Source organism: Oncorhynchus keta, unplaced genomic scaffold (assembly GCF_023373465.1).
Source record: "Oncorhynchus keta strain PuntledgeMale-10-30-2019 unplaced genomic scaffold, Oket_V2 Un_contig_17258_pilon_pilon, whole genome shotgun sequence".
Classification (NCBI taxonomy): Eukaryota; Metazoa; Chordata; class Actinopteri; order Salmoniformes; family Salmonidae; genus Oncorhynchus; species Oncorhynchus keta.
The window spans coordinates 1,524-20,000 of NW_026280362.1; the positions used below are offsets into that span (position 1 = coordinate 1,524).

General features: G+C 46.4%; 1 protein-coding gene and 1 long non-coding RNA gene across 10 annotated transcripts; one reads left to right on the forward strand and one right to left on the reverse strand.

Moving 5' to 3' along the window:
* Positions 1-629: 629 nt before the first annotated feature.
* Positions 630-11,222, reverse strand: zgc:195282 (uncharacterized protein LOC100192223 homolog). 5 transcript variants are annotated; one of them, XM_052503363.1, is made up of 4 exons: positions 11,043-11,222; positions 7,878-7,972; positions 4,143-4,197; positions 630-946 (listed from the first exon to the last, which is right to left on the reverse strand). In XM_052503363.1, exons 1-4 carry the CDS (start codon positions 11,083-11,085, stop codon positions 873-875), a joined length of 267 nt encoding a protein of 88 aa, XP_052359323.1. In that variant the 5' UTR covers positions 11,086-11,222; the 3' UTR covers positions 630-872. The 5 variants fall into 5 exon arrangements, with proteins under 5 accessions (XP_052359323.1, XP_052359324.1, XP_052359322.1 ...); XM_052503364.1 differs by having other exon boundaries at positions 726-884; XM_052503362.1 differs by having other exon boundaries at positions 769-949.
* On the forward strand, positions 8,299-10,683 carry LOC127919618 (uncharacterized). 5 transcript variants are annotated; one of them, XR_008103502.1, is made up of 5 exons: positions 8,299-8,805; positions 8,844-8,882; positions 8,997-9,035; positions 9,074-9,112; positions 9,265-9,294. It is a non-coding gene; the product is annotated as an uncharacterized LOC127919618 (long non-coding RNA). The 5 variants fall into 5 exon arrangements; XR_008103500.1 differs by having other exon boundaries at positions 9,074-10,683; XR_008103503.1 differs by lacking the exon at positions 8,844-8,882.
* Positions 11,223-18,477: the final 7,255 nt, after the last annotated feature.

The window sequence follows — 18,477 nt, forward strand, 5'->3', positions numbered from 1 at the left end:
TGAGATCAGTCTGTGTGATTCCCCTCTTGGACAGACTACAACATACAGTATGAATTAACTGAGATCAGTCTGTGTGATTCCCCTCTTGGACAGACTACAACATACAGTATGAATTAACTGAGATCAGTCTGTGTGATTCCCTTCTTGGACAGACTACAACATACAGTATGAATTAACTGAGATCAGTCTGTGTGATTCCCCTCTTGGACAGACTACAACATACAGTATGAATTAACTGAGATCAGTCTGTGTGATTCCCTTCTTGGACAGACTACAACATACAGTATGAATTAACTGAGATCAGTCTGTGTGATTCCCCTCTTGGACAGACTACAACATACAGTATGAATTAACTGAGATCAGTCTGTGTGTGTGTGTGTGTGTGTGTGTGTGTGTGTGTGTGTGTGTGTGTGTGTGTGTGTGTGTGTGTGTGTGTGTGTGTGTGTGTGTGTGTGTGTGTGTGTGTGTGTGTGTGTGTGTGTGTGATGTCCGTGTGTGTGTGTGTTCAGAACTACTCGTGGCAGAACGTGATCAGTGTAGGATGTGTTCCACTCCAGTACATACAGTATGAATTAACTAGGAGATCAGTGTCTGTGTTTGACTTCCCCTTCTGTTTTATTGAAGAACAAGATTGAACACAACATACGATGTTTTATGATTGTATGAGGGGATCTTTTGACACTGATGTCTGAGAGTTTGTTCAATGTCTGTTGTCTATTGTTATTTCTTGGTTGGTCAAACGTTGGTTGGCTGAATGTTGGGAGTTGGTTGGTCATTGGCTTGATGGCTGAATGTCAGGTTTGTTGAACATAGATCATTGTTGATAGCCTGTTAGTTCTCATTAGGTTGTATTTTGGTTGGTTTTTGGTTTGTTAGACTGGTTCCTTGGAGGAGAAAGAGGAAGAGGAGGCTGAGCTGTGACAGTTTGACATCATTCTCCTGTTACCTGCTTGGACAGAGAGAGAAATACAGAGACAGAGAGAGAGAAAGAGAGAGATGTATGAGATATGTACATACCATCCTGACACACTGATTTAGTGTACTACTTTTGACCAATCTCCGGCCAAAGTAGTGAACAATGTAGGGAATACTGGCCAAAGTAGTGTACAATGTAGGGAATACTGGCCAAAGTAGTGAACAATGTAGGGAATACTGGCCAAAGTAGTGTACAATGTAGGGAATACTGGCCAAAGTAGTGAACAATGTAGGGAATACTGGCCAAAGTAGTGCACAATGTAGGGAATACTGGCCAAAGTAGTGTACAATGTAGGGAATACTGGCCAAAGTAGTGTACAATGTAGGGAATACTGGCCAAAGTAGTGTACAATGTAGGGAATACTGGCCAAAGTAGTGTACAATGTAGGGAATACTGGCCAAAGTAGTGAACAATGTAGGGAATACTGGCCAAAGTAGTGTACAATGTAGGGAATACTGGCCAAAGTAGTGTACAATGTAGGGAATACTGGCCAAAGTAGTGCACAATGTAGGGAATACTGGCCAAAGTAGTGAACAATGTAGGGAATACTGGCCAAAGTAGTGTACAATGTAGGGAATACTGGCCAAAGTAGTGCACAATGTAGGGAATACTGGCCAAAGTAGTGAACAATGTAGGGAATACTGGCCAAAGTAGTGTACAATGTAGGGAATACTGGCCAAAGTAGTGCACAATGTAGGGAATACTGGCCAAAGTATTGGACAATGTTGGGAATACTGGCCAAAGTAGTGTACAATGTAGGAAATACTGGCCAAAGTAGTGTACAATGTAGGGAATACTGGCCAAAGTAGTGTACAATGTAGGGAATACTGGCCAAGTAGTGTACAATGTAGGAAATACTGGCCAAAGTAGTGTACAATGTAGGGAATACTGGCCAAAGTAGTGTACAATGTAGGAAATACTGGCCAAAGTAGTGTACAAGGGAATACTGGCCAAAGTAGTGGACAATGTTGGGAATACTGGCCAAAGTAGTGAACAATGTAGGGAATACTGGCCAAAGTAGTGTACAATGTAGGAAATACTGGCCAAAGTAGTGAACAATGTAGGGAATACTGGCCAAAGTAGTGTACAAGGTAGGGAATACTGGCCAAAGTAGTGGACAATGTAGGGAATACTGGCCAAAGTAGTGAACAATGTAGGGAATACTGGCCAAAGTAGTGTACTGGGAATACTGGCCAAAATAGTGAACAATGTAGGGAATACTGGCCAAAGTAGTGTACAATGTTGGGAATACTGGCCAAAGTAGTGAACAATGTAGGGAATACTGGCCAAAGTAGTGAACAATGTAGGGAATACTGGCCAAAGTAGTGTACAATGTAGGGAATACTGGCCAAAGTAGTGAACAATGTAGGGAATACTGGCCACAATGTAGAATACTGGCCAAAGTAACAATGTAGGGAATACTGGCCAAAAGTACAATGTAGGGAAACAAGTGTACAATGTAGGGAATACTGGCCAAAGTAGTGTACAATGTAGGGAATACTGGCCAAAGTAGTGGACAATGTAGGGAATACTGGCCAAAGTAGTGCACAATGTAGGGAATACTGGCCAAAGTAGTGATACAATGTAGGGAATACAGTATGTACAATGTTGGGAATACTGGCCAAAGTAGTGCACAATGTAGGGAATACAGTAGTGAACAATGTAGGGAATACTGGCCAAAGTGGGAATACTGGCCAAAGTAGTGCACAATGTAGGGAATACTGGCCAAAGTGGACAATGTGAATACAATGTACAATGGGAAATACTGGCCAAAGTACAATGTGAATACAATGTAGGGAATACTGGCCAAAGTAGTGTACAATGTAGGGAATACTGGCCAAAGTAGTGTACAATGTAGGGAATACTGGCCAAAGTAGTGTACAATGTAGGGAATACTGGCCAAAGTAGTGTACAATGTAGGGAATACTGGCCAAAGTAGTGAATACTGGCCACAATGTGAACACTGTAGGAATACTGGCCAAAGTAGTGTACTAGGGGAATACTGGCCAAAGTAGTGAACAATGTAGGGAATACTGGCCAAAGTAGTGTACAATCTAGGGAATACTGGCCAAATACTGGCCAAAGTAGTGAACAATGTAGGGAATACTGGCCAAAGTAGTGTACAATGTAGGGAATACTGGCCAAAGTAGTGTACAATGTAGGGAATACTGGCCAAAGTAGTGGACAATGTAGGGAATACTGGCCAAGTAGTGAACAATGTAGGGAATACTGGCCCAAAGTAGTGCACAATGTAGGGAATACTGGCCAAAGTATTGGACAATGTGAATACAATGTACAATGGGAATACTGGCCAAAGTAGTGTACAATGTAGGGAATACTGGCCAAAGTAGTGTACAATGTAGGGAATACTGGCCAAAGTAGTGTACAATGTAGGAAATACTGGCCAAAGTAGTGTACAATGTAGGGAATACTGGCCAAAGTAGTGTACAATGTAGGAAATACTGGCCAAAGTAGTGTACAATGTAGGGAATACTGGAGTAGTGGACAATGTTGGGAATACTGGCCAAAGTAGTGAACAATGTAGGGAATACTGGCCAAAGTAGTGAACAATGTAGGGAATACTGGCCAAAGTAGTGTACAATGTAGGGAAATACTGGCCAAAGTAGTGAACACTGTAGGGAATACTGGCCAAAGTAGTGTACAATGTAGGGAATACTGGCCAAAGTAGTGGACAATGTAGGGAATACTGGCCAAAGTAGTGAACAATGTAGGGAATACTGGCCAAAGTAGTGAACAATGTAGGGAATACTGGCCAAAGTAGTGTACAATGTAGGGAATACTGGCCAAAGTAGTGGACAATGTAGGGAATACTGGCCAAAGTAGTGAACAATGTAGGGAATACTGGCCAAAGTAGTGTACAATGTAGGGAATACTGGCCAAAGTAGTGAACAATGTAGGGAATACTGGCCAAAGTAGTGAACAATGTAGGGAATACTGGCCAAAGTAGTGGACAATGTAGGGAATACTGGCCAAAGTAGTGCACAATGTATCAAGCAGACAAAGCTCATCACCAAGCAGTATCTACTTCTGGTACCAAACATCTACATGTAACAGTTAGTGTAGTAGGGTTTCTCACAGTATCTACCTCTGGTACCAAACATCTACATGTAACAGTTAGTGTAGTAGGGTTTCTCACAGTATCTACCTCTGGGACCAAACGTCTTCATGTAACAGTTAGTGCAGTAGGGTTTCTCATCATGCTGAAACACAAAGCACAGAAAACATCTTAGTTCATGAGATACGTAGATACACACAGACATGTAGAGAGACAGACCTTCTGCACTCCACTTCCCTCCCTCCCTCCCCCCCTCCCCACCTCCCTCCCCTCTCTCTCCACCTCCCCCCCTCCCCATCTCCCTCCCCTCCCCTCTCCACCTCACTCCCTCCCCTCCCCACCTCCCTCACTCCCTCACTCCCTCCCCACCTCCCTCACTCCCTCCCTCCCTCCCCTCCCCTCCCCACCTCCCTCCCCTCTCTCTCCACCTCCCCCTCCCCTCCCCATCTCCCTCCCCTCCCCTCTCCACCTCACTCCCCCCCTCCCCACCTCCCTCCCCACCTCCCTCACTCCCTCCCTCCCCACCTCCCTCACTCTCTCCCTCACTCCCTCACTCCCTCACTCCCTGCCTCCCCCCTGTCTTCGTACCTCAGCATGTTGTCCTGGGGTCAGCTGTCTCTGACACTATCTTTCCCTCCACTTCTCCATCTCTCCCCCTCACTCCCCCTTCCCTTCCCTCTCTCCCCCTCCTCTCCTCTCCCTGACTCACTCTCACTCCCCCTTCCCTTCCCTCTCTCCCCTCCTCTCCTCTCCCTGACTCACTCTCACTCCCCCTTCCCTTCCCTCTCTCCCCTCCTCTCCTCTCCCTGACTCACTCTCACTCCCCCTTCCCTTCCCTCTCTCCCCTCCCCTTCTCTCCCTGACTCACTCTCCCCCCCCTCCCCTTCCCTTCCCTCTCTCCCCTCCCCTTCTCTCCCTGACTCACTCTCACTCCCCCTTCCCTTCCCTTCCCTCTCTCCCCTCCCCTTCTCTCCCTGACTCACTCTCACTCCCCCTTCCCTTCCCTCTCTCCCCTCCCCTTCTCTCCCTGACTCACTCTCACTCCCCCTTCCCTTCCCTCTCTCCCCTCGCCTTCCCTCCCTGACTCACTCTCCCTCCCCCTTCCCTTCCATCTCTCCCCTCCTTCCTCCCTGACTCACTCTCACTTCCCCTTCCCTTCCCTTCCCTTCCCTCTCTCCCCTCGCCTTCCCTCCCTGACTCACTCTCACTCCCCCTTCCCTTCCCTCTCTCCCCTCCCCTTCCCTCCCTGACTCACTCTCCCTCCCCCTTCCCTTCCCTCTCTCCTCCCCTCGCCTTCCCTCCCTGACTCACTCACCCCCTTCCCTTCCCCTCTCTCCCCTCCCTTCCCTCCCTGACTCACTCTCACTCCCCCTTCCCTTCCCTCTCTCCCCTCGCCTTCCCTCCCTGACTCACTCTCACTCCCCCTTCCCTTCCCTCTCTCCCCTCCTCTCCTCTCCCTGACTCACTCTCACTCCCCCTTCCCTTCCCTCTCTCCCCTCCCCTTCCCTCCCTGACTCACTCTCACTCCCCCTTCCCTTCCCTCTCTCCCCTCCCCTTCTCTCCCTGACTCACTCTCACTCCCCCTTCCCTTCCCTCTCTCCCCTCCTCTCCTCTCCCTGACTCACTCTCACTCCCCCTTCCCTTCCCTCTCTCCCCTCGCCTTCCCTCCCTGACTCACTCTCCCTCCCCCTTCCCTTCTCTCTCCCCTCGCCTTCCCTCCCTGACTCACTCTCACTCCCCCTTCCCTTCCCTCTCTCCCCTCCCCTTCCCTCCCTGACTCACTCTCACTCCCCCTTCCCTTCCCTCTCTCCCCTCCCCTTCCCTCCCTGACTCACTCTCACTCCCCCTTCCCTTCCCTCTCTCCCCTCCCCTTCCCTCCCTGACTCTCTCACTCCCCCTTCCCTTCCCCTCTCCCTCTCCCCTCCTCTCCCTGACTCCTCTCCTCCCCTGACTTCCCTCTCTCTCCCCTTCTCTTCCCTCTCTCTCCTCTCCTCTCCTCTTCTCCTCTCCCCTCCTCTCCTCTCCCTGACTCTCTCCTCCCCCTTCCTTCCCTCTCTCCTCTCCCCTCCTCTCCTCTCCCTGACTCACTCTCACTCCCCCTTCCCTTCCCTCTCTCCCCTCCTCTCCTCTCCCTGACTCACTCTCCCTCCCCTTCCCTTCCCTCTCTCCCCTCCCCTTCTCTCCCTGACTCACTCTCTCTCCCCCTTCCCTTCCCTCTCTCCCCTCCTCTCCTCTCCCTGACTCACTCTCACTCCCCCTTCCCTTCCCTCTCTCCCCTCCCCTTCTCTCCCTGACTCACTCTCACTCCCCCCTTCCCTTCCCTCTCTCCCCTCCCCTCCTCTCCCTGACTCACTCTCACTCCCCCTTCCCTTCCCTCTCTCCCCTCCCCTTCTCTCCCTGACTCAATCTCACTCCCCCTTCCCTTCCCTCTCTCCCCTCCTCTCCTCTCCCTGACTCACTCTCACTCCCCCTTCCCTTCCCTCTCTCCCCTCCCCTTCTCTCCCTGACTCACTCTCACTCCCCCTTCCCTTCCCTCTCTCCCCTCCCTCTCCTCTCCCTGACTCACTCTCACTCCCCCTTCCCTTCCCCTCTCCCTCCTCTCTCTCCCCTCCTCTCCTCTCCCTGACTCACTCTCACTCCCCCTTCCCTTCCCTCTCTCCCCTCCCCTTCTCTCCCTGACTCACTCTCCCTCCCCCTTCCCTTCCCTCTCTCCCCCCCTCCTCTCCCCTCCTCTCCTCTCCCTGACTCACTCTCCTCCCCCTTCTCTTCCCCTCCTCTCCCCTCTCCTCTCCTCTCCTCTCCTCTCCTCTCCCTCCTCTCCTCTCCCCTCTCCTCTCCTCTCCCTGACTCACTCTCACTCCCCCTTCTCTTCCCTCTCTCCTCTCCCCTCCCTCTCCTCTCCCTGACTCACTCTCACTCCCCCTTCCCTTCCATCTCTCCCCTCCTCTCCTCTCCCTGACTCACTCTCCCTCCCCCTTCCCTTCCCTCTCTCCCCTCCTCTCTCTCCCTGACTCACTCTCTCTCCCCCTTCCCTTCCCTCTCTCCCCTCCTCTCCTCTCCCTGACTCACTCTCACTCCCCCTTCCCTTCCCTCTCTCCCCTCCCCTTCTCTCCCTGACTCACTCTCACTCCCCCTTCCCTTCCCTCTCTCCCCTCCCCTTCTCTCCCTGACTCACTCTCACTCCCCCTTCCCTTCCCTCTCTCCCCTCCCCTTCTCTCCCTGACTCAATCTCACTCCCCCTTCCCTTCCCTCTCTCCCCTCCTCTCCTCTCCCTGACTCACTCTCACTCCCCCTTCCCTTCCCTCTCTCCCCTCCCCTTCTCTCCCTGACTCACTCTCACTCCCCCTTCCCTTCCCTCTCTCCCCTCCTCTCCTCTCCCTGACTCACTCTCACTCCCCCTTCCCTTCCCTCTCTCCCCTCCTCTCCTCTCCCCTCCTCTCCTCTTCCTGACTCACTCTCACTCCCCCTTCCCTTCCCCCTCTCCCCTCCCCCCTTCTCTCCCTGACTCACTCTCACTCCCCCTTCCCTTCCCTCTCTCCCCTCCTCTCCCTCTCCCCTCCTCTCCTCTCCCTGACTCACTCTCCCCCTTCTCTTCCTCTCCTCTCCTCTCCTCTCCTCTCCTCCTCCTCTCTCCTCTCCCTGACTCACTCTCACTCCCCCTTCTCTTCCCTCTCTCCTCTCCCCTCCTCTCCTCTCCCTGACTCACTCTCACTCCCCCTTCTCTCCCTCCTCCTCTTCCCTCCATCCCCCGTCTCTCCCTCCTCCTCTTCCCTCCATCCCCCTTCTCTCCCTCCTCCTCTTCCCTCCATCCCTCTCTCTCCATACCTCAGCATGTTGTCCCGGGGTCAACTGTCTCTGACACAGTTGACACTTCAGACACAGAGGGTGGTAGTCCCTCCCCAATGACCTCTTCTTCTCACCTGGAGCAATGGGGAGAGAGGATACCAAGGGGTTAGAGGTCAAATGTCTGTCATGGACCAATCTGGTTAGAGGATACCAAGGGTTAGAGGTCAAATATCTGTCATGGACCAATGGGGAGAGAGGATACCAAGGGTTAGAGGTCAAATGTCTGTCATTGACCAATTTGGTTAGAGGATACCAGGGGTTAGAGGTCAAATGTCTGTCATGGACCAATGGGGAGAGAGGATACCAAGGGTTAGAGGTCAAATGTCTGTCAAGGACAAATGGGGAGAGAGGATACCAAGGTTTAGAGGTCAAATGTCTGTCATTGACCAATCTGGTTAGAGGATACCAGGGGTTAGAGGTCACATATCTGACATGGACCAATGGGGTTGGAGGATACCAGGGATTAAATAAAAAATGTAATCAAATCAAATTGTATTTGTCACATGCGCCAAATACAACAGGTGTAGTAGAACTTACAGTGAAATGCTGAATGCAATAGGTGTAGATAGACCTCACAGTGAAATGCTGAATACAACAGGTGTAGATAGACCTCACAGTGAAATGCTGAATACAATAGGTGTAGTAGACCTTACAGTGAAATGCTGAATACAACAGGTGTAGTAGACCTTACAGTGAAATGCTGAATACAACAGGTGTAGTAGACCTCACAGTGAAATGCTGAATACAACAGGTGTAGATAGACCTCACAGTGAAATGCTGAATACAACAGGTGTAGATAGACCTCACAGTGAAATGCTGAATACAACAGGTGTAGATAGACCTCACAGTGAAATGCTGAATACAACAGGTGTAGATAGACCTCACAGTGAAATGCTGAATACAACAGGTGTAGTAGACCTTACAGTGAAATGCTGAATACAACAGGTGTAGATAGACCTCACAGTGAAATGCTGAATACAACAGGTGTAGTAGACCTTACAGTGAAATGCTGAATACAACAGGTGTAGTAGACCTTACAGTGAAATGCTGAATACAAGAGGTGTAGTAGACCGTACAGTGAAATGCTGAATACAACAGGTGTAGATAGACCTCACAGTGAAATGCTGAATACAACAGGTGTAGTAGACCTTACAGTGAAATGCTGAATACAACAGGTGTAGATAGACCTCACAGTGAAATGCTGAATACAACAGGTGTAGTAGACCTTACAGTGAAATGCTGAATACAACAGGTGTAGTAGAACTTACAGTGAAATGCTGAATACAACAGGTGTAGTAGACCTTACAGTGAAATGCTGAATACAACAGGTGTAGTAGACCTTACAGTGAAATGCTGAATACAACAGGTGTAGATAGACCTCACAGTGAAATGCTGAATACAACAGGTGTAGTAGACCTTACAGTGAAATGCTGAATACAACAGGTGTAGTAGACCTTACAGTGAAATGCTGAATACAACAGGTGTAGTAGACCTTACAGTGAAATGCTGAATACAACATGTGTAGTAGAACTTACAGTGAAATGCTGAATACAATAGGTGTAGTAGACCTTACAGTGAAATGCTGAATACAACAGGTGTAGTAGACCTTACAGTGAAATGCTGAATACAACAGGTGTAGTAGACCTTACAGTGAAATGCTGAATACAACAGGTGTAGTAGACCTTACAGTGAAATGCTGAATACAACAGGTGTAGTAGACCTTACAGTGAAATGCTGAATACAACAGGTGTAGTAGACCTTACAGTGAAATGCTGAATACAACAGGTGTAGTAGACCTTACAGTGAAATGCTGAGTACAACAGGTGTAGTAGACCTTACAGTGAAATGCTGAATACAACAGGTGTAGTAGACCTTACAGTGAAATGCTGAATACAACAGGTGTGGTAGACCTCTGAAGGAAAGGAAGCCAGGTTAGACTATTGGAACCCAGCCTCTGAAGGAAAGGAAGCAAGGTTAGACTATAGGAATCCAGACTCTGAAGGAAAGGAAGCCAGGTTAGACTATAGGAACACAGCCTCTGAAGGAAAGGAAGCCAGGTTAGACTATAGGAACCCAGCCTCTGAAGGAAAGGAAGCCAGGTTAGACTATAGGAACCCAGCCTCTGAAGGAAAGGAAGCCAGGTTAGACTATAGGAACCCAGCCTCTGAAGGAAAGGAAGCCAGGTTAGACTATAGGAACCCAGACTCTGAAGGAAAGGAAGCCAGGTTAGACTATAGGAACCCAGCCTCTGAAGGAAAGGAAGCCAGGTTAGACTATAGGAACCCAGCCTCTGAAGGAAAGGAAGCCAGGTTAGACTATTGGAACCCAGCCTCTGAAGGAAAGGAAGCCAGGTTAGACTATAGGAACCCAGCCTCTGAAGGAAAGGAAGCCAGGTTAGACTATAGGAACCCAGCCTCTGAAGGAAAGGAAGCCAGGTTAGACTATTGGAACTCAGCCTCTGAAGGAAAGGAAGCCAGGTTAGACTATTGGAACCCAGCCTCTGAAGGAAAGGAAGCCAGGTTAGACTATTGGAACTCAGCCTCTGAAGGAAAGGAAGCCAGGTTAGACTATTGGAACTCAGCCTCTGAAGGAAAGGAAGCCAGGTTAGACTATTGGAACCCAGCCTCTGAAGGAAAGGAAGCCAGGTTAGACTATTGGAACCTGTTAGAGAACAGTCTGCTTCCTCAGAGAAGACACTTCCTGTTGTCTGTGAGTCATGACAGACTGTTCAGAGCATGGAGACACATATACACACACACACACACACACACACACACACACACACACACACACACACACACACACAGACACACACACAGACACACAGACACACACAGACAGACACACAGACACACAGACACACAGACAGACAGACAGACAGACACACAGACAGACACACACACACACACACACACGCACACACACACACACACACACACACACACAGACACAGACATACATTCACAGACATTCACACACACACAACAGGAAAGGTTTAACGATTGAGTTCAGAAAAGATTTGCGATCGAACGATGCATCTCAAAAACCTGCCCTAACAATCTAGCAACTATTCCGTAATGCTATGGTATCTCTGACCCACTGTGTGACACTGCAAACACACACACACACACACACTTCACTCACCAAAGTAGACTGGTTTCCCACAGATGGGACAGTAGCCCACCATGATAGATGATATTCCTGACACTGTTATTTAGCAGACAGGAAGTGTGTACGTAGAGAGTATGAGATGGAGAAAGTGTGTGTAGAGAGAGAGAATGAGTGTGTGAGAGAGTGTGTAGAGAAAAGGTGTGTGTGTGTCAGAGAGATGTACAGGAAATAGGTTGAACTCTGTGAATGTGGTGTGTTGTGATGACAGAACCAGGATGTGGTGAGAACCTCGTCACAGCAAGACTAAGAAACATCACTTCAAAAGAAAATAATAGATCAACACATTGGTGTCACTGGTGAAAATAAATATACACAGAACTAGAACGATATGATAGACAGAACTAGAGATATGAAACATAGAACTAGAGATATGAAACATAGAATAGAGATATGAAACATAGAACTAGAGATATGAAACATAGAACTAGAGATATGAAACATAGAATAGAGATATGAAACATAGAACTAGAGATATGAAACATAGAATAGAGATATGAAACATAGAACTAGAGATATGAAACATAGAATAGAGATATGAAACACAGAACGAGAGATATGAAACATAGAATAGAGATATGAAACATAGAACTAGAGATATGAAACATAGAACTAGAGATATGAAACATAGAACTAGAAATATATGATACATAGAACTAGAGATATGAAATACAGAACTAGAGATATGAAACATAGAACTAGAAATATATGATACATAGAACTAGAGATATGAAACATAGAACTAGAGATATGAAACATAGAACTAGAGATATGAAACATAGAACTAGAGATATGAAACATAGAACTAGAAATATATGATACATAGAACTAGAGATATGAAACATAGAACTAGAGATATGAAACATAGAATAGAGATATGAAACATAGAACTAGAGATATGAAATACAGAACTAGATATATGAAATACAGAACTAGAGATATGAAACATAGAACTAGAGATATGAAACATAGAATAGAGATATGAAACATATAACTAGAGATATGAAACATAGAACTAGAGATATGAAACACAGAACTAGAGATATGAAACATAGAACTAGAGATATGAAATACAGAACTAGATATATGAAACAGAATAGAGATATGAAACATAGAACTAGAGATATGAAACATAGAAGTAGAGATATGAAACATAGAACTAGAAATATATGATACATAGAACTAGAGATATGAAACATAGAACTAGAGATATGAAACATAGAATAGAGAGAGATATGAAATACAGAACTAGAGATATGAAACATAGAATAGAGATATGAAACATAGAACTAGAGATATGAAACATAGAACTAGAGATATGAAACATAGAACTAGAAATATATGATACATAGAACTAGAGATATGAAACATAGAACTAGAGATATGAAACATAGAATAGAGAGAGATATGAAATACAGAACTAGAGATATGAAACATAGAATAGAGATATGAAACATAGAACTAGAGATATGAAACATAGAACTAGAGATATGAAACATAGAACTAGAACGATGTGATACATACAACTAGAAAAAGAGAACATCAGGAGAGACTAGATCTGGGCTGTTATGACTGAACAGAACATCAGTAGAGACTAGATCTGGGCTGTTATGACTGAACAGAACATCAGTAGAGACTAGATCTGGGCTGTTATGACTGAACAGAACATCAGGAGAGACTAGATCTGGGCTGTTATGACTGAACAGAACATCAGTAGAGACTAGATCTGGGCTGTTATGACTGAACAGAACATCAGTAGAGACTAGATCTGGGCTGTTATGACTGAACAGAACATCAGGAGAGACTAGATCTGGGCTGTTATGACTGAACAGAACATCAGTAGAGACTAGATCTGGGCTGTTATGACTGAACAGAACATCAGTAGAGACTAGATCTGGGCTGTTATGACTGAACAGAACATCAGGAGAGACTAGATCTGGGCTGTTATGACTGAACAGAACATCAGTAGAGACTAGATCTGGGCTGTTATGACTGAACAGAACATCAGTAGAGACTAGATCTGGGTTGTTCAACAGAACATCAGTAGAGACTAGATCTGGGTTGTTCAACAGAACATCAGTAGAGACTAGATCTGGGCTGTTATGACTGAACAGAACATCAGTAGAGACTAGATCTGGGTTGTTCAACAGAACATCAGTAGAGACTAGATCTGGGCTGTTATGACTGAACAGAACATCAGGAGAGACTAGATCTGGGCTGTTATGACTGAACAGAACATCAGGAGAGACTAGATCTGGGCTGTTATGACTGAACAGAACATCAGTAGAGACTAGATCTGGGTTGTTCAACAGAACATCAGTAGAGACTAGATCTGGGTTGTTCTGAACAGAACATCAGTAGAGACTAGATCTGGGCTGTTATGACTGAACAGAACATCAGTAGAGACTAGATCTGGGCTGTTATGACTGAACAGAACATCAGGAGAGACTAGATCTGGGCTGTTATGACTGAACAGAACATCAGTAGAGACTAGATCTGGGTTGTTCAACAGAACATCAGGAGAGACTAGATCTGGGCTGTTATGACTGAACAGAACATCAGTAGAGACTAGACTAGATCTGAACAGGGCTAGTCTATGACTGAACAGAACATCAGGAGAGACTAGATCTGGGCTGTTATGACTGAACAGAACATCAGAGACTAGAGAGACTAGAATGACTAGAACAGGGCTCAGTTACTGACTGAACAGAACATCAGGAGAGACTAGATCTGGGCTGTTATGTTCAACAGAACATCAGTAGAGACTAGATCTGGGCTGTTATGACTGAACAGAACATCAGTAGAGACTAGATCTGGGCTGTTATGACTGAACAGAACATCAGAGAGACTAGATCTGGGCTGTTATGACTGAACAGAACATCAGGAGAGACTAGATCTGGGCTGTTATGACTGAACAGAACATCAGTAGAGACTAGATCTGGGCTGTATGACTGAACAGAACATCAGGAGAGACTAGAGTTATGACTGAACAGAACATCAGTAGAGACTAGATCTGGGCTGTTATGACTGAACAGAACATCAGTAGAGACTAGATCTGGGCTGTTATGACTGAACAGAACATCAGTAGAGACTAGATCTCAACAGAACATCAGGAGGACTAGTTATGACTGAACAGAACATCAGTAGAGACTAGATCTGGGCTGTTATGACTGAACAGAACATCAGGAGAGACTAGATCTGGGCTGTTATGACTGAACAGAACATCAGTAGAGACTAGATCTGGGCTGTTATGACTGAACAGAACATCAGAGAGACTAGATGACTGAACAGAACATCAGTAGGACTAGATCTGGGCTGTTATGACTGAACAGAACATCAGTAGAGACTAGATCTGGGAACATTGTTCTGGGCTGTTATGACTGAACAGAACATCAGGAGAGACTAGATCTGGGCTGTTATGACTGAACAGAACATCAGTAGAGACTAGATCTGGGTTGTTCAACAGAACATCAGGAGAGACTAGATCTGGGCTGTTATGACTGAACAGAACATCAGTAGAGACTAGATCTGGGCTGTTATGACTGAACAGAACATCAGTAGAGACTAGATCTGGGCTGTTATGACTGAACAGAACATCAGTAGAGACTAGATCTGGGCTGTTATGACTGAACAGAACATCAGTAGAGACTAGATCTGGGCTGTTATGACTGAACAGAACATCAGTAGAGACTAGATCTGGGCTGTTATGACTGAACAGAACATCAGTAGAGACTAGATCTGGGCTGTTATGACTGAACAGAACATCAGTAGAGACTAGATCTGGGCTGTTATGACTGAACAGAACATCAGTAGAGACTAGATCTGGGCTGTTATGACTGAACAGAACATCAGTAGAGACTAGATCTGGGCTGTTATGACTGAACAGAACATCAGTAGAGACTAGATCTGGGCTGTTATGACTGAACAGAACATCAGGAGAGGGCTGACAACAGAACATCAGGAGAGACTAGACTGTTAACAGAACATCAGGAGAGACTAGATCTGGGCTGTTATGACTGAACAGAACATCAGGAGAGACTAGATCTGGGCTGTTATGACTGAACAGAACATCAGTAGAGACTAGATCTGGGCTGTTATGACTGAACAGAACATCAGGAGAGACTAGATCTGGGCTGTTATGACTGAACAGAACATCAGGAGAGACTAGATCTGGGCTGTTATGACTGAACAGAACATCAGGAGAGACTAGATCTGGGCTGTTATGACTGAACAGAACATCAGTAGAGACTAGATCTGGGTTGTTCAACAGAACATCAGTAGAGACTAGATCTGGGCTGTTATGACTGAACAGAACATCAGGAGAGACTAGATCTGGGCTGTTATGACTGAACAGAACATCAGGAGAGACTAGATCTGGGCTGTTATGACTGAACAGAACATCAGGAGAGACTAGATCTGGGCTGTTATGACTGAACAGAACATCACAGACTAACATCAGAACATCAGGAGAGACTAGATCTGGGCTGTTATGACTGAACAGAACATCAGTAGAGACTAGATCTGGGCTGTTATGACTGAACAGAACATCAGGAGAGACTAGATCTGGGCTGTTATGACTGAACAGAACATCAGTAGAGACTAGATCTGGGCTGTTATGACTGAACAGAACATCAGGAGAGACTAGATCTGGGCTGTTATGACTGAACAGAACATCAGGAGAGACTAGATCTGGGCTGTTATGACTGAACAGAACATCAGGAGAGACTAGATCTGGGCTGTTATGACTGAACAGAACATCAGGAGAGACTAGATCTGGGCTGTTATGACTGAACAGAACATCAGGAGAGACTAGATCTGGGCTGTTATGACTGAACAGAACATCAGGAGAGACTAGATCTGGGCTGTTATGACTGAACAGAACATCAGGAGAGACTAGATCTGGGCTGTTATGACTGAACAGAACATCAGTAGAGACTAGATCTGGGCTGTTATGACTGAACAGAACACAGAACATGACTGAACAGAACATAGAGACTAGATCTGGGCTGTTATGACTGAACAGAACATCAGGAGAGACTAGATCTGGGCTGTTATGACTGAACAGAACATCAGTAGAGACTAGATCTGGGCTGTTATGACTGAACAGAACATCAGGAGAGACTAGATCTGGGCTGTTATGACTGAACAGAACATCAGTAGAGACTAGATCTGGGCTGTTATGACTGAACAGAACATCAGGAGAGACTAGATCTGGGCTGTTATGACTGAACAGAACATCAGTAGAGACTAGATCTGGGCTGTTATGACTGAACAGAACATCAGGAGAGACTAGATCTGGGCTGTTATGACTGAACAGAACATCAGTAGAGACTAGATCTGGGCTGTTATGACTGAACAGAACATCAGGAGAGACTAGATCTGGGCTGTTATGACTGAACAGAACATCAGTAGAGACTAGATCTGGGTTGTTCAACAGAACATCAGGAGAGACTAGATCTGGGCTGTTATGACTGAACAGAACATCAGTAGAGACTAGATCTGGGTTGTTCAACAGAACATCAGTAGAGACTAGATCTGGGCTGTTATGACTGAACAGAACATCAGTAGAGACTAGATCTGGGCTGTTATGACTGAACAGAACATCAGGAGAGACTAGATCTGGGCTGTTATGACTGAACAGAACATCAGGAGAGACTAGATCTGGGCTGTTATGACTGAACAGAACATCAGGAGAGACTAGATCTGGGTTGTTGACTCAACAGAACATCAGGAGAGACTAGATCTGGGCTGTTATGACTGAACAGAACATCAGTAGAGACTAGATCTGGGCTGTTATGACTGAACAGAACATCAGTAGAGACTAGATCTGGGCTGTTATGACTGAACAGAACATCAGGAGAGACTAGATCTGGGCTGTTATGACTGAACAGAACATCAGGAGAGACTAGATCTGGGCTGTTATGACTGAACAGAACATCAGTAGAGACTAGATCTGGGCTGTTATGACTGAACAGAACATCAGTAGAGACTAGATCTGGGCTGTTATGACTGAACAGAACATCAGGAGAGACTAGATCTGGGCTGTTCAACAGAACATCAGGTGGGACTGTCTTCTCTTGAGAACTAGGTCTGCCTACGGCGGCCTCTCTCAATATCAAGGCTATGCTCACTTCACATAGTCAAAGCTTTACATAGTCAAAGATTTCCTTCCTTTTGGGTCAGTCACAGAGGGCAGGTATTCTGCCACTGTGTACTCTCTGTTTAAGGGCCAAATAGCATTCTAGTTTGCTCAGTTTTTTTGTTAATTCTTTCTGATGTGTCAAATAATTGTCTTTTTGTTTGCTCATGATTTGGTTGGGTCTAATTGTGCTGCTGTCCTGGGGCTCTGTGGGGTCTGTTGGTGTTTGTGAACAGAGCCCCAGGACCAGCTTGCTTAGGGGACTCTTCTCCAGGTTCATCTCTCTGTAGGTGATGGCTTTGTTATGGAAGGTTTGGGAATCGCTTCCTTTTAGGTGCTTGTAGAATTTAACGTCTCTTTTCTGGATTTTGATAATTAGTGGGTATCGGCCTAATTCTGCTCTGTATGCATTATTTGGTGTTTTACGTTGTACACTGAGGATATTTTTGCAAAATTCTGCATGCAGAGTCTCAATTTGGTGTTTGACCAATTTTGTGAATTCTTGGTTGGCTCTCTCTTCTCTCTCTCCTTTCTCTCTTTCCTCTCCTCTCTCCCCTCTCTCTTTCTTCTCCTCTCTCCTCTCTCTCTGTTTCCTCTCTCCTCTCTCTCTCTCTCTCTCCTCTCTCTCTTTCCTCTCCTCTCTCCCCTCTCTCTCTTTCCTCTCCTCTCTCTCTCTTTCCTCTCTCTCTCTCCTCTCTCTCTCTTTCTCTCTCTCTCTCTCTCTCTTTCCTCTCTCTCTCCTCTCTCTCTCTCTCCTCTCTCTCTCTCTCTCTTCCTCTCTCTCCTCTCTCCCCTCTCTCTTTCTTCTCCTCTCTCTCTCTCTCTCTCCTCTCTCTCTTCTCTCTCCCCTTTCTCTCTCTCTCTCTCTCTCTCTCTCTCTCTCTCTCTCTCTCCTCTCCTCTCTCTCTCTCTCTCTCTCTCGCTCTCTCTCTCTCTCTTTCCTCTCCTCTCTCTCTCTTTCCTCTCCTCTCTCCCCTCTCTCTCTTTCCTCTCCTCTCTCTCTCTTTCCTCTCCTCTCTCCCCTCTCTCTCTTTCCTCTCCTCTCTCTCTCTTTCCTCTCCTCTCCTCTCTCCCTCTCTCTTTCTTCTCCTCTCTCCTCTCTCTCTGTTTCCTCTCCTCTCTTCTCTCTCTCCCCTTTCTCTTTCTTCTCTCTCCTCTCTCTCTCTTTCTCCTCTCTCCTCTCTCTCTCTTTCCTCTCCTCTCTTCTCTCTCTCCCCTCTCTCTTTCTTCTCCTCTCTCCCCTCTCTCTCTCTTTCCTCTCCTCTCTCCTCT

Excerpts from the sequence above, each read along its gene's own strand:
- zgc:195282 (XM_052503360.1), bottom strand. The coding sequence starts at position 11,085 with ATGGTGGGCTACTGTCCCATCTGTGGGAAACCAGTCTACTTTG. Across the intron at positions 4,198-7,877 it reads CCCCGGGACAACATGCTGAG|CATGATGAGAAACCCTACTG; the intron begins GTATGGAGAGAG and ends TTTGTGTTTCAG. Across the intron at positions 950-4,133 it reads TGGTCCCAGAGGTAGATACT|CAGGTAACAGGAGAATGATG; the intron begins GTGAGAAACCCT and ends TCTCTGTCCAAG.